This window comes from Podarcis tiliguerta, assembly GCF_965153285.1.
Source record: "Podarcis tiliguerta genome assembly, chromosome: 5".
NCBI classification, from domain to species: Eukaryota; Metazoa; Chordata; class Lepidosauria; order Squamata; family Lacertidae; genus Podarcis; species Podarcis tiliguerta.
In genome coordinates this window covers 10,152,400-10,169,937 of record NC_139538.1, presented here as the reverse complement: position 1 = coordinate 10,169,937, position 17,538 = coordinate 10,152,400, and the positions used below count along the sequence as shown (strand labels likewise).

Below are 17,538 nucleotides of genomic sequence, written 5' to 3'. Positions count from 1 at the left end.
AAGTCTGTTTTGGAGGCCTAATCTGGCCCGCTGTTCAAAACCTCAACAACTTCAATCCTAAGAAAAGGTCACCAACTTTGGTTGGCCCTTTGGTCGGCCCTCATGACCCTTTACTTCATCAAATTTGGCCCTCTGAAAAAAGTTTGGACACCACTGATCAAGGCTAATGGTGATGGGAAGAGGAATCCAACAACATCTGAAGGGCAAAGCCTTTCCATTCCTGAAATAAACTGTCAAATTCTTCGTTGTTCAGATCATTAAAGCTTTTATGTTGGTTGAACTCCTGCCAAGTACAACATAGTACAAATTTCATTCTATACTGATTCTTGATCAGTATAGAATTCATACACTTGTTTTTATTTGAGAAACTTGGCATGCTTCATGTTTCATCATAAAGTGATCAGATGTGCATAAATGAGATAGTATAGTTCTTATGTGGAAATTACAGTATCATATGAGGAGCCTGTTTCAGTGCACACTTGCGTGAATAGATCAAACCCCTTTTTTATGTGATGCTCATTGCAGGGGTGTTTTCAAACTAGCAATGTGAAGCATGATGAACAGTTCTATAGCTATAACTTCCCAGTTATGCATGTTTGAATTTATTGTGGGTCTTGAAGGACACAGTTTCCCCTGACACCCCCCCCCCATTTGCTCAGTATTGATCCAGTATTCCCCCCGCCCCGCATTTGCTCAGTTATGGTCCAGTATTTCCTTTGATACACCAATATACCAGTGACACAAACAAACTTTGAGAGTCGTCGTTGGAGCTTTGATTTAGATTCTAAAGTTTACTGGTGTGTGCACATCAAGGTCATAGAATCAAATTACAAATAACTAAGTTGAACCCATACTTGTAAGTTTATTATAACTTTATTTATTTATTACATTTATATTTCACCTTTCCCCACGGAGTTCAAGGTCCTATGCATTGTTTTCTCCATCTCATTTTATCTTCACAACAACCCTGTGAGGTAGGTTAGGCTGAGAGGCAGTGACTGGTGACCTTCATATGTGAGTGAAGATTTGAATCCTGATTTCCCAGCTCCTAGTCCAACACTCTTAATCACCATACCACAAAGGAACACAGGAAACTGCCTTATACCGAGTCTAGCCATTGGTCTGTCTAGCTCAGTATGCTGACACTAACTTGATAGCAGCTCTGCAGGGTTTTAGACAGGAGTCTTAACCAGGCTGGCAGTTGAACCTGATACATATTCCTCCCATTCACTTCCCCCCCTCCAGAATTTATGAAGCAAACGGAAACATCAGCCCAGGGAACACTAGTGGTTTGGTTAAAGGTAGAAATAGAAAGCTCTAAACGTGTAATGTAGCAAGAAATGAGGAAGCAAAGTTATTTTCAGCCTGTGATTTTGACTGTGTATTTGAAATCCCTCCAAATCCCTGAATTCTAAGTTTACTTGCTCTGTTCTTAACAAGGTCTTGTTGAATCTCAGTACACCGGGGTTGTCAAACTGGCATCTACAAATGTTGGCTGGGCTTACTAGTCAGTCGTTATTTGTGGTTGTCCTCCATCCATTTAGCATGAGCAGAGGGCTTGAGAGGGGCTATTTTTTAATTTGTCCCGAATATGTGGAATATCTTACATTCCATAGCTTCAAACTACAGTGGTACCTCAGGTTGCATACACTTCAGTTTACATACGCTTCAGGTTACAGACTCTGCTAACCCAGAAATATTACCTCTGGTTAAGAACTTTGCTTCAGGATGAGAACAGAAATCGTGCTCCAGCGGCGTGGCGGCAACAGGAGGCCCCATTAGCTAAAGTGGTGCTTCAGGTGAAGAACAGTTTCAGGTTAAGAACGGACCTCCGGAACGAATTAAGTTCTTAACCCGAGGTACCACTGTATAGGGCATATGAGGGCTGCATTTGTGACTATCCTTTTTGCTCTTGTTGAATGGATATGTAAGATGCTTGAATTTTGGCATTGGGATTTTTGTTGATGTTGACAAACCTGAATAATTTGTCAAGGAGAGAGGTGTGAGAGGCAGGGTGATAATGGGGTGGTTAGACCAGAAACAAAGGTGAATGTTTAAGAGCTGTATGAACATCATAAATGTTGTCTAGCACAGGGGTAGGCAACCTAAGGCCCGGGGGCCAGATGCGGCCCAGTCGCCTTCTCAATCCGGCCCGTGGACGGTCCGGGAATCAGTGTGTTTTTACATGGGTAGAATGTGTCCTTTTATTTAAAATGCATCTCTGGGTTTTTTGTGGGGCATAGGAATTTGTTCATTCCCCCCCCCCCAATATAGTCCAGCCCCCCACAAGGTCTGAGGGACAGTGGACCAGCCCATGGCTGAAAAAGGTTGCTGACCCCTTATCTAGCATTTTGTCTTCCAGCAGTGGCTACCTGAATTGTCCTTGGAAGTTCACAAGCTGATCAAAGCTCCATTCATTTAAATCTCATAGGTTTCAGTGGAACTTTAGCACATGCAACTATATTAAAGTTGGCAACTTGTAGGCTGAAGTATTGGGATGCAACAACAAAGCTAAAAACTTAGGGGATTTTGAGGAAATCCAGTACTGAGACGAGATGATGGATTGCATCTGTAACAGGTTCAAGGCTCTCTTGGTGCAGTGGCTTGAGATTTGTTCTTCAAACAGTCATGAGATTTGTTCTTTAAAATATAAATCTGTATAGAAATGAAATTAATAATAACAATAATGTCCACCACAAAAAAATCCAACACTACCTAGGCATTATACTGTGGTGACTGCAATGTAGGTTTAAGGTGTCATTTGCCGATTAGATTATATATCTGAGTTTTTAATACTGCCTGTGGACAAGATCCATAGCATTATGTTCTCTTGGACCCTGTTCTGCTGCTTAGTGCTCTGGTGGCATCAGTGATAGCTACATTTTTCCTTCTTTCTTTGTGAGTCTGCTTTTTTCTTCTTCTTTTTAAGCTCTATAGTTTTTGTATAATTTTAAGATTGACATGTTGTATTTTACAGCATAGTCCACTGTGAAACACTTCTTGGTTCTCAGGGGGCTTCTTCAGACTGTAGCGTTCAGCACTGTAGAAATAAGCCTAGGTGAGCCTCAAGTTTCCACATTTTTCTGGTGTGGTCATGAGAAGGAGTTTGCAAGCTTTTGCTTCTGTTTTATGCAGTGGAGGAGCAGATTAGCTGAAACCTATTTCTTGGGAACTAGTGCATTCATGCTAAGCCAAGGTTTGACTTAACATGACATGTGAATGTAGCCACTGTAGTTAATAACATAAGAACAGCCTGCTGTGATGGACCAATGACCATCTAGTTCAGCATCCTCTTTTCACAGTGGCCAACCAGCAAGTACGACCTGAGTCTGTGGAGGCAGAGCATATCTATCCTGGCTAGTAGTCACTGATACAGCCTTTTCCTCCATGAATTTGAAGGCATGGATGATTTCCATTCTGGTGAATAAGAACGCCCCTGGGGCCTGAGCTATGTATTGTGAGGCTTACAGCTCAATCCTGTGTAGAATGAAACATGCTTAAGGCAAAGTCAATGGACTTGAGATTGTAGGATCAGCTGTTAGCACAGCAGCAGGAGATGGAGTTGTGAAAAGGAGGTTGCATTACAGCAGCTGAGTTAGGCTGCCAGAAAACTTGAAGTGGATTACTTGAGTGGAGGGAAAACTAGCAGCCTTTTAGCTTGATGCTGAAAGCAGATTCCTGCTATTCTCTTCTCTGGCAAAAATGAAGCCCTTTGTTGATGAAGTGGATGAACAGAATGAAGAGCTCATCTATGTCAAGAGAGTTTGATTGGGAGAAGTATTATCATTGTGAAGAGCTGCTGGACAGGAGTTGGGAAAAACTCAGGATTTTTGGGAAAAGGGAGTTTATGCTCTGTGTTCTCTAGTTATGTATGGACTATTTGCTACTGAGCTGGGACAATGTTTAATTTCTAAAAAGAGATATGCAGCAACTTGGATTTGTGGAAAATTAATTATTTGTATCCTCCTTCATTTCTTCGTGGGAAGGGGAGGGCAGATTGCACTTCCTCAATGGCAGGAGAAAAACACATTGGGTGTTCTCGGGCATGTTCCCATGCTCTTCCTGACTGATAGAAATAGTTGTTGACAACACAATTTGTTGACTGGTGGTTTCAGTAATTCTTTAAGTAAACTTGAAACTTTGCCGATGTGGCTGGGACTCTTAATTTAGCTAGAATTGCCATCACTTATCACTGTAGCAGTTTTCTTTCCTGAAAGGAAAAGTGGAATGTTTCCTTAACTTAGTTCTGATGTTGTAATCTGTGGTGTGCTAACTGCACAATAATAGCAGTATTTCTCTTGTAATATTATACTTTGGCCAAAATTAATTAGCCTTTGAGTGTTGTAGCTGAAGATGAGATTACTAATAAACTCAGTGAACCCTTTATTAATTTTTACTACGGCCGTACCTTGGATCCCAAACGCCTTGTGAGCCAAACGTTTTGGCTCCCAAACGCTGCAAACCCGGAAGTGAGTGTTCCGGTTTGCGAATGTTCTTTGGAATGTCTGACGCGGCTTCTGGTGCTTGCAATTGGCTGCAGGAGCTTCTTGCAGCCAATTGGAAGCCACGCCTTGGTTTCCGAACATTTTGGAAGTCTAACAGACTTCCAGAACGGATTCCGTTCAGCCTCTGAGGTACCACTGTATATTTGTTCCTTCTTACTTAGAAGTAAATATTAGAATAGTTATAAGCTGAATAGTTCTATAATACGATTGACGAATATCAATTTTTCCTTAAAGCTACTGCAAACCATTAAGTATCTCTTTTGTATGCAGTCTTTGGCATATTTACCCATGTTGTGTTTTTTCTTAAAAATTGTTCCCGTTTAAAATTACCATTCTAATGGGAGGGAGGTGCCATTTTGCAAAAGAAAAAAAATCATTCTTGATAACAGTATTTAACAATTTTTATACTTTATTCTAGGGATTCATCAAAGATGTTCATGAGGATTCACTCACAGTTGTGTTTGAAAATAAGTACGTACTATGTTGAAAAATATTACTCCCTTTATTTAGTTACATGATATGCCATCCCCCAGAAATGCATAACACATAGTTCACTATGGAGACAAAGCGCAGGAACTTGACTACAAATACAGTTGAATGTAAAATAGAAAGAACACACTTAAATGTTGTTGCTAAGTTCTTGGAGCCACAGTAGTCCTGTAGTCTTGGCAACTATAGTAAATTGAAACGGGTTTAAATAGAAATACATCTGATCTTACTGTGTTGACAATGGGGAGGCTGGTAAATAGCCACTCTGTTGGCTGCCTCCCTGTGACTTAAGGCAGAGATCCTTCTATAAATTAGAAGAGAACATTTCCCTCTCCTCTGGCTGTCACTGTCCTGGTTTAGGTGATTGGGAGCAAACTGCAACAAGTCTCAGTCTTGTGTTCTTCCTTTCCCCACGACCCTAATACTTGAGAGAGACCTTCCACTTTCATTTTAGAACAAATTACAATGCTGAATATCTACAGTGAGGGGAAAAGATATTTGATCCCCTGCTAAATTTGTCCATTTCCCCCCTCACTGTATATACCACAGAAGTGTTGTTTGTTTAAAGCAGGGTAAAACTGATATTGGAACCTATTTTTTTGGCCAACCTTGGTAAGAACAAACCACAGTTCCCAGTATTCATATGTAATATGGAACTCTAGTTTATTCTAAAGTGAAAGCAGAAATGTTTGCTCTCTTCTCATCTGCAAAGGATGAGAGAGTGGGAGAGCGCATAAAGCCAAGGCTCACCACAGCTTGCTCATAATCATTTGCATCATAGTTTAGGATAGAGAGTACCATTTGAGTAACGGATGGTTAATATAAGTGTGTGTTGTTAAGCAATCTAACAAAAATGTTGTTGGCTTTTGAATATTCAGGTTCTCTGTTTAATATTAGTGTGGACAGTATTCCATTTGTGTCCAATATTAGTATTTAAATACAGTGGTGCCCCGCAAGACGAAATTAATTCGTTCTGCGAGTTTTTTCGTTCTGCGAGTTTTTTTCGTCTTGCAAAGCACCAATGTGTATTGACGGTTTCCCATAGGAATGCATTGGCGGTTTAAAAAAAAAAAGGCTCAAGACGTTTTCGTCTTGCGAAGCAAGCCCATAGGAAAATCCGTCTTGCAAAGCAACTCAGAAACCGGAAAACCCTTTCGTCTAGCGAGTTTTTCGTCTTGCAAGGCATTCGTCTTGCGGGGTACCACTGTAATCAATTTAAAATTACAACTGTGAACCAGGGTTACCTTTTCTTACTGACTGTGATGTAATTTGAAACTTTCAGCTGGCAACCAGAACGTCAAGTTCCCTTCATTGAAGTAAGATTACCACCACCACCTGATATCAAGAAAGAAATTGGTGAAGGAGATGAAGTGGAGGTGAGTTCATCCAGTGATGGGCAGTGACTTGTATTTTTAGAGGTACTGTTGGTCAAGTTAAACCCTTAATACCAATCATGTCAAAATGAATGGAATTTTCACAGCAATGCTTGGTCACTTGTGCCATGGCTATAAATTAAAGAAGTCCCCTCTTTCCAGTAGCTACACAGCTGTCAGGAGTCAGTCTGCATGTTGTTATTACCAAGTAGAATGTATTCTTCATGAAAGCTATGTAACATACTTTTTGGGAAGACCATGTATAGTGAGGACAAACAAGTTCTGAATTAGACACACAGGACACAACTCTCAAATGCAACAGCAAGGTGCATTTATTCCTCTAGGAGGCACTGCATTGTCACCAAAGAAGGGAGGAGGATTCAGGGCTTCCTCTTGTTGCCATGGTTGGTGGATCTGTTTCTGTTCTGTGTCATGCTTGTCTATGCCTCAAATTTGTCATCACATAATGACAAATATGAAGAAACAGAAACTGATTGCGATAGTTCAGAAAATGAAACTGATCCTATGAATACTGCATTAAATTTAGTCTCCCCTCCAACCCTTTTCTCAGCTATTCTTATGGCTCATAGACATAGAACCACAGAATTGTAGAGTAGGAAGTCCAGTCCCCTGCAATGCAGGAATCTCAACATGCGGTCCCCTATCCAATTTGAAACCATTCTTTGTTTCAGCATGACACGGTTTTGTGTCTGCATGACAATGTGGAGAACTGAGGAGATGCAGTGATTTTGAGAATACTTAATAATTTTCTTTGTTTTACTAATAACTGACAATACCAAAGAGATTCTAGGTTCCTTACAGTTCAGTAGTTTGTAGCTCCAATTGTAACACATTTTAAAAAGTAAATTCAATTTGTAATTGTTGTTTGACTAAACTCTACCTCCAATATAACAAATATGGTATTTTACGATAAAGTCATACACAATACATGTTATGTTCCTAAAGTAAAAAATGTACTTTTGATCTGTAAATGCTGCTTTAAAAATAAATACTGGGTATTTTTCAGTTTCCCCCAAAATTTGTGTTTCCTCTGAAAAAAAAAAACTATCTCCTCCCCCCGCCTGGCATGACTTCAAAATTTCTGGAAATTTTACATCTTTACCTATTTCCAAAGATGAATTGGACACCAGTAGAAAATTGTTGCCAGCAGATTATGCCAAGCTCTTTATCCATCTGCCACCATTTTGTAATTGGCTTCATCCCTGTGCTGCCATTTTGTGATTGATAGGCCTATACAATTTTCAGCCGTGTCATTTGAGCCTTGCGAGTAGAATGTTTGAGAACCATTGCTCTGTTTTATATAAAGATATGAAGACAGACAAGATTATCTTAAATTTTATATTAAGGGAAAGAATTTACTTTTAGAATAGTTTATGCCTGTATTTGTATTGATACTTGTAATTCTGGTGTACACAGAAAAAGAAAATCCAGCTTTCAGTAGCCATGATTTTGTTGGCTGTCTACAAACATCATTGAAATGAATCTGGGTAGTGCTAGTTTGTGAAGATTGAAAGATATTCTAATCAATATGGTTTAAATATGCTGTATGATTCCCCTCCCCCCAGGTGTATTCACGAGCGAATGAGCAAGAGCCTTGTGGATGGTGGCTAGCAAAAGTTCGAATGATGAAAGGGGAGGTAAGTAGGAGTAAAACTTGGGAATTGTAAGCAAACTTCATGAGGAAACATCTAAAGAAAGCATTAAACCTAAGAAAGTTTTAAACCTCTGTGTAGGACGTTATAAACAAGAGCACTCCAAAAAATAAACTACGGTATGCAAGTCTAGTAACCTATTTACATACACTCCCCAAAATGGATGGGATTGAGTATTCTTATTTAAATTTGCTGAAAGATTTGCTTCCTGAGGGTGGTGGAATGGCAAAGGCAAAGAGGATGATTCAAATATTTATCATGCTAACTATTTAGTGCTCTTTGGGTTGCGTCCAGCTAAGTCATACTCGAGAGAAGACCTATTGAAATCAATGGATTTGTTACTTTTAAGTCCATGGGTTTCAGTGAACCTGCTCTGAGTATGCCTTAGTTGAATGCAGCCCTCTAACTCAGAGGTTTTCAATCTTTTTGAGTCCACGACTCCCTTAACCAACTACATTCTTTCTGCGGCACCCCTGTGAGGCACAGGAGCTCAATTACGTCCCCCCTTGCCTGCAGAGCTTGGCAGCCTCTTACCCTTTTTTGAACACCCTCCCTTGTGGAGTGTTCCCTCCTCTCCTCCCCCCTCTGCTTGGGAGTCCTCTGGGCAGCCGTTGCTACCGACCCTGGTCTCTGAGCTTACCCACCCCCTGCCCCAAAGAGGTGTGCCTCCCAGAGGCCCCATTTGCCTGCACAGCTTACAGCCAGGGCTGCTGCAATAGCCAGCTGTGCAAACCCTAGGGAAGCAGAGATGCAAGAGGGCATCAGAGGAGGGAGGGAAGGAAAGAGCGAAAGAGTCCAGTGTTGCCCTGAGCATCATTCAAGGCACCCCAGGGTACTCTGTTTTCCATAACAGTTCATTTCCCAATGTTACACCTTTTTGTTCCTATAACACAGTCTTTGTCAACCTGGTGCGTTTAAGATGTTTTGGACTACAACAGCTGTGCTGACTGCGGCTGATGGGGGTTGTGGTTCAAAAACATCTGGAAGATACCAGGTTGACAAAGGTGGATAATGCATTTTGCTTCCTTATATTTAGGGCTTCAGAAACCCCATGCTCCTGTTTCTCATGTAGTATAAAGGCTGAGTTTTACACCCAGGTGAGACCTGGGTTCAAATCCCCCCCCCCCCCCCCGTATCAAGGAAGCCCATTGGACGACTTTCGTCCAGCTGCACACTTTAGCCCAACTTAAACCTTATTGTTGATGTATGCCACCCTTACATTGGAGGGCTGTGATAAAAGGTAAAGGCAAAGGTACCCCTGCCCGTACGGGCCAGTCTTGACAGACTCTAGGGTTGTGCGCCCATCTCACTTAAGAGGCCGGGGGCCAGCGCTGTCCGAAGACACTTCCGGGTCACGTGGCCAGCGTGACAAGCTGCATCTGGCGAGCCAGTGCAGCACACAGAAACGCCGTTTACCTTCCCCCCAGTAAGCGGTCCCTATTTATCTACTTGCACCCGGGAGTGCTTTCGAACTGCTAGGTTGGCAGGCGCTGGGACTGAGCAACGGGAGCGCACCCCGCCGCGGGGATTCGAACCGCCGACCTTTCGATCGGCAAGCCCTAGGCGCTGAGGCTTTTACCCACAGCGCCACCCGCGTCCCTATAAAATGCAGTATATCAACAAAGCTGAGGCATGTGTTTTTTGAGGATGATACACTATGGAGATGATAAACTGCTATGAGTATTTCTGCATATTTTTGGGTCCAATAAATTTAGAGGTCTTCGGGGGGCAAATGTGTGCCCTTTAGATTGTTTTTTAAAAAATAATTCTAATCTGTCCTTAGTTCTACGTCATTGAGTATGCTGCCTGTGATGCCACTTACAATGAAATAGTGACATTCGAACGACTTCGGCCTGTGAATCAAAACAAACCTGTTAACAAGAACACGTTCTTCAAGTGTGCAGTAGAAGTTCCTGAAGATCTAAGAGAAGCGTGAGTGACTACTCTAAAATTTCATTATATTGCTATCTTTTATCTAAAAATTGGTTTTCTTTTAAACAACCTAAAGCTGATTTTTTTTTTTGAAATAAAAAAAAAATCATCTGAAGTCTTGGAAAGATGAAATATGGGAATAGTTCCCATTATACTCAGTAGGATTTACCTCCAAGTAGACATGCATTAGATGACGCTGTGACTCTGTTTTACTGAATCTTTAAGAAAGACAGATGGATAGGAAGGCCTAGACATGCAGCAGGATTTTCTCAGTACAGGCATACCTCAGAGATTGTGGGTTTGGTTCAGACCACCGCAATAAAACGAGTCACACAATTTGTTTGGTTTCCCAGTGCATATAAAAGTTATGTTTACACTATGGTGTATTAAGCCAGGCCCCCCTGACTCCAGCCCTAGCCAGCTCCACTCTTGTGGCCAGAAGGGTGGCAGCAGTTGGGGGACTTCTTTCCCCTGGATGTGGCCAGGCTGCCTGCAGCTGCACCTGTGTCCTCTTAAGGAGCAATATCTGTGAAGTGCAATAGAGCGATGTATGCCTGTAGCAGGGAGAAGTGGGTGAGAAATTCAAAGGCCATAGACTAGATTTTTATTGTGGCAATTGCTGAGAGGCATGAAGAGGAAGAAATAGGAAGGGACCCTAGCAACAGGCGACTGGGTTTCAAGTAGGAGTTTCATTTTTTATTAATGGTCATTAGTTTGGTGGGTAAAGATGGATCACCAGTCTCACAAGCTTCAGCATTCAAGGAAGAGGAAATTACATAACAGGAATATCACCATATCTGTGTCCTGCACTCACTTGTACAAAGGTATTGGATTTTTTTCCATGCTTTTGAATGCTTTGCCTCGAGTATTGCAGTTTTATACAGCAGCATGTTTTGTTGATAAAACTGCCACCTGAATTAATGTATAAATTGATTTTTCTAGGTGTGCTAATGAAAGTGCCCATAAGGATTTTAAGAAAGCTGTAGGAGCCTGCAGAATTTTTTACCAGGCTGAAACTGCTCAGCTAATAGTACTGGTAAGGTATATTTTCTGTTTGGTTTGATCACTGTGTGAGTTTACTTTTTGGCTAATGTTACGATTGTGTATGAGGGAGAAAAAAAAGATTGAAGACTGAAGGTTATCTCCAGCTTTGTATTCAGAGTAGGTCCATCGAAATCAATGCCTATTGTTTCAAATGAGTCTGTTCTAAGCACAGCTTAGTTCTCCAAGATACCTTGTTACTTGGGTATATTGAGAAGCTTTCTGCTTGTGAGTGAGAAATTTGCTTTAGAGATTCCAGGGTAGAAAGTTGTGGGCAGAACCAGTAGGCAGAGGATCTCATGCAAGCTAATGCCCAGGCTTTACTATTTTGCCTTTGACACTTCTGTGCATATTGCAATACAAGACAGCTGGGTCAGGCTGAAGGGTGCGTGTGCCAAGATACCTTGCATAACTTTGTGTACACCCCCATCCACATTTCCTGCCGCAGCTGATGCATCGGTATGGGCATTGCTTTCTGCCGATAGTAGGTCAGGCTATCCCAAACAATATCCATCACACCATTTTGATCCAGTGACGAAAATAAATGTTTGCTGACCTTGTTTCAAAAACCAAAAACAACAAGCATTCCTTGATGTTCTTCTGAGTAACGGAAGAACCTCTGTCACATTTTTCCAAAACATGCAGTTGTAACAAGGAATTGTTAAATAAAATGAGGGCTCTCTAGCTATAAATTGCCTCGTAAAGTGGAAATGCTGTTTGTATCATTGTTACTTTATTTCTACAGTCTGCCAGTGAGGCAACAGTGAAAAGAGTAAATATCCTGAGTGACATGCATTTGCGCAGCATTCGAACGAAGATAATGCTTATGTCAAGAAATGAAGAAGCAACAAAACATCTAGAAGTGAGTTGTCCTCATACTGCCTCCCCCCCCAATTTCAACCTCCCTTCTCAATTCCAGTCTTGATGTAGCTCTTCTCATATTTGAAGTTCTGCTGTTGTAAACAAATTATTTTGCCTCCTCCCTAGTGCACAAAACAGCTTGCAGCAGCATTTCATGAGGAATTTGTTGTCAGAGAAGATTTAATGGGACTTGCAATAGGAACACATGGTAGTAATATACAGCAAGCCAGGAAGGTTCCAGGAGTTACTGCAATTGAGCTTGAGGAAGATACCGGAACTTTCAGGATCTATGGAGAGGTAAAAGGAAACAAGGGGTTTCTTACCTTTGTAGTTGTTTGGCGTTTTTTTTTCTTTACTTGCCCTAGTGGTCTGAATTTGGCATGAGCCTGCAACTATATCAGCCTGCCTCAAACTGCAATAGATGCCTCCCTCTGGTGTCCAAGGATCAGGGAGTTTGGTAGAGACCTTTTCCATTGTGGCCCCAAAGGCTGGGAAACTCCCTGCAGTGGATCTGCAGCAGGCTGCCAAACTATAGTAGTTTCGGAAGGCTAACGTACCTTTTCCAAGTGACTTATTCTTGAATTAAGTTTTATTGGTTAGACTGGGTTGCTGTTGCTGTGGGAAAAGGTTTTAATGAGTTGGCCAAGTATGCTTTTTCTTGGTATGTATGGGAAGTGTTTTTAGGTTTTTGTTGATATTTTGTAATTTTCTTGTTAGCTACCTTAAGCGACATGGAACTATTTTAAAATAAAATAAATAAAAATGAGATGAGCACAAGATTCCAAAAATTCCATAGCCTTTGTAAGGACACTGTGCATTTGCTAGAAGGGAATGCTGCATAGCAGCGGTTCCCAATTAGCTAAGTATTGAGGGCCCCCTGTTTTTCAAACCTTTTGAAAAAACTTTCTATCCCTGTGTTTGAAAATAACCTGGGTGGGTTGTCTGGACCTCCTAGGGTTCAAGGAGCTCCCAGTCAGAACCGCTGCTGTATAGAAGGCTGTTTTTACTTGTGTCTGAATGGAAGTTTATATGATGAAACTCATAGTCACTGCTTTATTTTCACTTGCACTGAAGCTTTCCTTCAGTATTTTGCATGTATTTATATCCCTTTCTGTGCACTTAAACACTGCCTCTTGTGATTGACCTTGTTGTAAATTCCTTTAGAAATCATGGTGCTTAAGGGTATATAAATTGTTGAAAATGTTTGATTATTAGAGAAAGGAGTAGAGAAGCATGAGGCTACTTGAAGAAAACCAAGAAATATCAGAATTTAAAATAAAAATAGTACAGAAAGTTCCCCAAATCTCCACTTGTATTTTAGGCCACTAGATTCCAATCACACAGTTCGTAATCTCACAGTTAATAATATGAATGTGTATATTTCTTTAGCATTTTAAAGTTGCAAATGAGATTTTATGTACCTATCTCCTGTCTTATATCTAAATGTTAATTGCCTGAAGGAGTTTTAACTGTTGGAAGGGGTTTTAATTTTTAATATATTGTGTTTACAAATGGCTTCTGTTCTTTTCCAGAGTGCTGAGGCAGTAAAGAAAGCTAGAAGCTATTTGGAATTTGTGGAGGACTTTATTCAGGTTCCTAGGAGTCTTGTGGGTATGTAATAGTGATAAAACTTTCAACATCCTTGAATACCCTCCCCCTGCCTATTCAGCATGAAAATGTTGATGTCTCCTCACTCTTTAATGACACACCTGACCTACTATTTTGGTGGCTGATACACTTGAGTATATATAGAGAACAACGCTGTACTAACAAATGGAGTATTCTGGATTATGGTTAGAGGAGCATGGGAAGGCTATTTCCTTGGAAGAGGAAGCAGGAAATTGAAGGAGATGTTATCCAAGGGAACTGAGTCCAAATAGATTCCCTACCCTCAGTTAATTTCTGTCAGGCTGGAAAGCAAGAGTAGGCATTCCTTCCCCTCAATTGTGCCTCTTCAGCCTACTCTTTTTGCTTCAAATATAGCCTTTCATTTTTCTTAATTTCTTCCTCTTTTTGCCAAAGGAGCTAAGAAGCCTCAAGTGACTCAGTTCATTATCTCCTTGCAGAGGCAGTGATCAAGTGCAGCTCCACTCCTCTCTCCTGAGAGAGAAATTTTAAGCAGATGATACCTATTGCTGCTCCACACTATGGTCGCTTCCTGGGCTCATTCATCTGCCTGCCATCCTTGGTGTATTGGTCGTGATACCGAGGGAGAATATAAATATTGTCTCCCTTTGTCTCCTCATGACCAAGTTCTCGTTTAGCTGCTGCCTGGGACTCATTCACTCTTCTTCCTACCACCTGAGGACAATGCCTTCTGATAACTTGAAGCATTGTAGTCTTGCCCCACAGGGTCAGTGTAAAGTACAACCATTGTTCTGCTAGACATGGAGTAGGCTCTAGTAGAAAGTGACATGGGACTGGAGTGATGCTCCTCTAATCGTGCACATCAGATGTTGAGAGAAAAGGGGTTTTTTTTCTACATGGTAAAACGTCATTTTGAGTAAGACTGAACATTTGTTCTCACTGTTTCTGATTCCATCTGCCATGGGTTTTGGATCAGTTCATTGTTCATTGACCTTTTGATCTTCCTCCTGTTAAGAATTGTGTGTCCCAAGTAATTGCTGTTCCAGATTAGGGGAAGGGAGCTCTCTTCCTTGGGTAACATCAACTTCTGCCTTGTAGTCTTAGAATCACAGAATCATAGAGTTGGAAGAGACCACAAGGGCCATCGAGTCCAACCCCCTGCCAAGCAGGAAACACCATCAGAGCACTCCTGACATATGGTTGTCAAGCCTCTGCTTAAAGACCTCCAAAGAAGGAGACTCCACCACACTCCTTGGCAGCAAATTCCACTGTCGAACAGCTCTTACTGTCAGGAAGTTCTTCCTCTTGAGGAAGTGGATTTCCCTTTTTTGGAATGTGCCTCTCATACCCAGAAAAGAGACATGACTTGTTAAGGCAAAATATCCTCTTTTTCTTCCATATTCCTAAATAGTAATCAGTAGTCAGATCTGAGTGTTTGCTTGATTATAAACATGTTACAACAATCTTCTGAAAGTCCCTAACAGAGGGAAACATGGAATAACCTCATTGTTAGAAAACGTGTACAGTGGTACCTCTGGATGCAAACGGGATCCGTTCCAGAGCCCTGTTCGCATCCTGAAGCGAATGTAACATGTGCGTGCACGGGTCACGTTTCGCCGCTTCCACACATGCACGTGACGTCATTTTCAGCGTCTGCGCATGCGTGAGCGGCGAAACCCGGAAGTAATGTGTCCCTTTACTTCCGGGTCGCTGCGGAGCACAACCCAAAAATGCTTAACCTGAAGCGTATTCATCCCGAGGTATGACTGTATTGTGTTTTTAATGAACCCATTTATAAATAATTTTTATATTAATTATTTTGAGATTGTAAAGGGATTTTTTTTGTTCTCAGCCTTTCAGCTACTTCTATTGATAGATTGCTTGAGATATACTTGAGAAATCAAATTTTTTTTTTAGACTTCCGGAGGCGGCGCGACCGGTAATGGCTGCCTTCTCCGAGTAAGGAGAAGGGAGCTTCGCTGTAAACGGGTCGTCCGCTACGGCGAAGCGGAGACCCATTCAGGAAAACCACAGGTGGCAGAAGCCTGTGGTCTCGGGACCCGGCGGGCACCAGAAGCAGCCCCCAAAACGTTGAAGGGACCCCGTAAGGGGCTCCGGATCGCGGAGGGGGTAGCGGCGCTGTGGGTCGTTGCGCAAACAGCGAAGTGAAGCCGCGTTGCTGTGGCCGGTCAGCGCTGTCCTTTCTTCCTGCAACTTTTCTGAACTTTGGAAACTACAACCCGTGAGTAAATTTGGACATTGAAAACTTTCTGAAACTTTTGTCAACTTTCTGAAACTTTTTGAGAACTTTCTGAAACTTTTAAAACTTTTTTAAAAAAGTTGAAATCTGGCTGAAAACGGAGTGAGGATAAGCAGGAAGCCCATCTCCCGCTATACTGAACTTTAAGCAAAGAGCAGGAGGAGTGGAGACAAAAAGTTATGCGTTAACTAAATGCTGGCACCCTGTTAAAGCAGTTTTCTGAGTGAAAGACTTTGAGCTATTGACTTTTGCTGGTCATATTGGGGGTGCATTGATATCCTTCTTCTGTGGCACCAGTGGATTACAAAATAAATAAGAATCTCTGGTGCTGGAGCTGCCTGGATGAACACCAGTTTGCAACTTTGGATACATTGAATTCAGGTTTTCAAACATTCTGAGTTGGAACTGGATACTTTGAAACTGTTGCAGTCAAGGCACTGTAAGAAACACTGTTTTGCTTTAAGTTTTACTCTGCTAAAAATAATACATTGTGGAGGCGATGGACATGGATTTAAATTTATAAGTTTAACTTGGATTTGATCTTTTCCCTGAAGACGTATTGGATTTGATCTTTTCCCTGAAGACGTATTAAGCTCCCTCTAGAGGATTTTGGATTTACAGCAGTGACTTTGTTTTACTTTCCCTTTCCCGGCCTCTGTTTGACTATTGTATCTGGGACTCTGCTTTCTCATGGGAACAACTTGGATTGACCTTGGATTACAGATAACTTTGGAATGAGTGGCGCAAGGAGAAGAGGAAGGACCAAACAAACAACTCTAACTTTATCTGCAGCCTCACAGCGTAGATCTTCTGTGCCGGCCTTGCCTTCCACTTTGCCTCCAGACATAGAGGCGGCCTCCCTAATACAGGCAGGGGAGGGTGAGACAGAGGAGCTGCACCTGGGAGATATGGCTTCAGGGACAAGTAGCTCTGTCTTGGAGAAAATTTTGGAGAAACTGGAGGCTCTGGACAAGAAGGCTGATTTGCATACAGCTAAAATTGAACAGAACACAGAAAGCTTGAATAAGCTGACTGGACAAGTTGCACAGAATGCCCAGTCTATTGGAGAATTAAAGGAGGCTGTAGGTGAAAATCGTAAACTGGCTGAAGATACTAGTCAAAGACTGGAAGAACTTGAGAAAGAAGTAAGACCACTCAGCAAACAAGTTGGAGAACATCAGATTTACTTTTCGATGACAGAACTGCGAAACAGGGAGACCAACTTGAGGATACGGTCAATACCAGAGGTGGAAGAAGATAATTTTATTGAATCTCTAACTAAGGAATTTGCCAAGTTTTGGAAGTTAGAGGAAAAAGACTTTAAAATCGTATCTGCTTTCAGGCTTGGCAGAGTCAGAAGGACAGAGAAGCCCAGAGATTGTTTGATAACACTGAGATCAAAGGAGGAAAGGGACAAGATTTTGGGCCTGCACTACGAAAAGTCACTAGGCATTTTGGGTAAGAAAATTGAAATCTACAAGGACATTCCTAAGCAGTTGCTGGACCTTAGATCTAACTACACGGAATTGGCAAGACTGTTGAGAAGCAACGCAATTATCTTCAGGTGGGAGTTTCCACAAGGATTATCCTTTACCTACAGAGGGAGAAAGATCAAAATCAAAACAGTGGAAGATAGAGACAAGTTTTTGGGAGCACACGGAGAAGACCTCCACAAAGGACTTGGATTGCCAGCGCCAGAACTTCCAGGGGAGCCCGCCCCCTCGGATCCTCAAGGACCGGAGAACAAGGTACCACCCCAGAAAGAATAACCAGACCTATCCAGGATGTCTCTGCAGCTTTTGAGCTGGAACATAAAT

At 41.8% G+C, this 17,538-nt stretch overlaps 1 protein-coding gene across 5 annotated transcripts in view; it reads left to right on the top strand.

Annotated features, from left to right (window-relative positions):
• Nucleotides 1-17,538, top strand: part of FXR1 (FMR1 autosomal homolog 1) — a 38,210-nt gene that overhangs the window by 6,873 nt on the left and 13,799 nt on the right. For all 5 annotated transcript variants that reach the window (XM_083442148.1, XM_083442147.1, XM_083442145.1 and 2 more), the window contains 8 exons: nt 4,924-4,976; nt 6,277-6,370; nt 7,954-8,025; nt 9,824-9,972; nt 10,915-11,008; nt 11,759-11,875; nt 12,001-12,171; nt 13,407-13,485. In XM_083442148.1, coding sequence (XP_083298274.1) covers nt 4,924-4,976; nt 6,277-6,370; nt 7,954-8,025; nt 9,824-9,972; nt 10,915-11,008; nt 11,759-11,875; nt 12,001-12,171; nt 13,407-13,485 — 829 coding nt within the window. The remainder of the gene's footprint in view (nt 1-4,923; nt 4,977-6,276; nt 6,371-7,953; nt 8,026-9,823; nt 9,973-10,914; nt 11,009-11,758; nt 11,876-12,000; nt 12,172-13,406; nt 13,486-17,538) is intronic.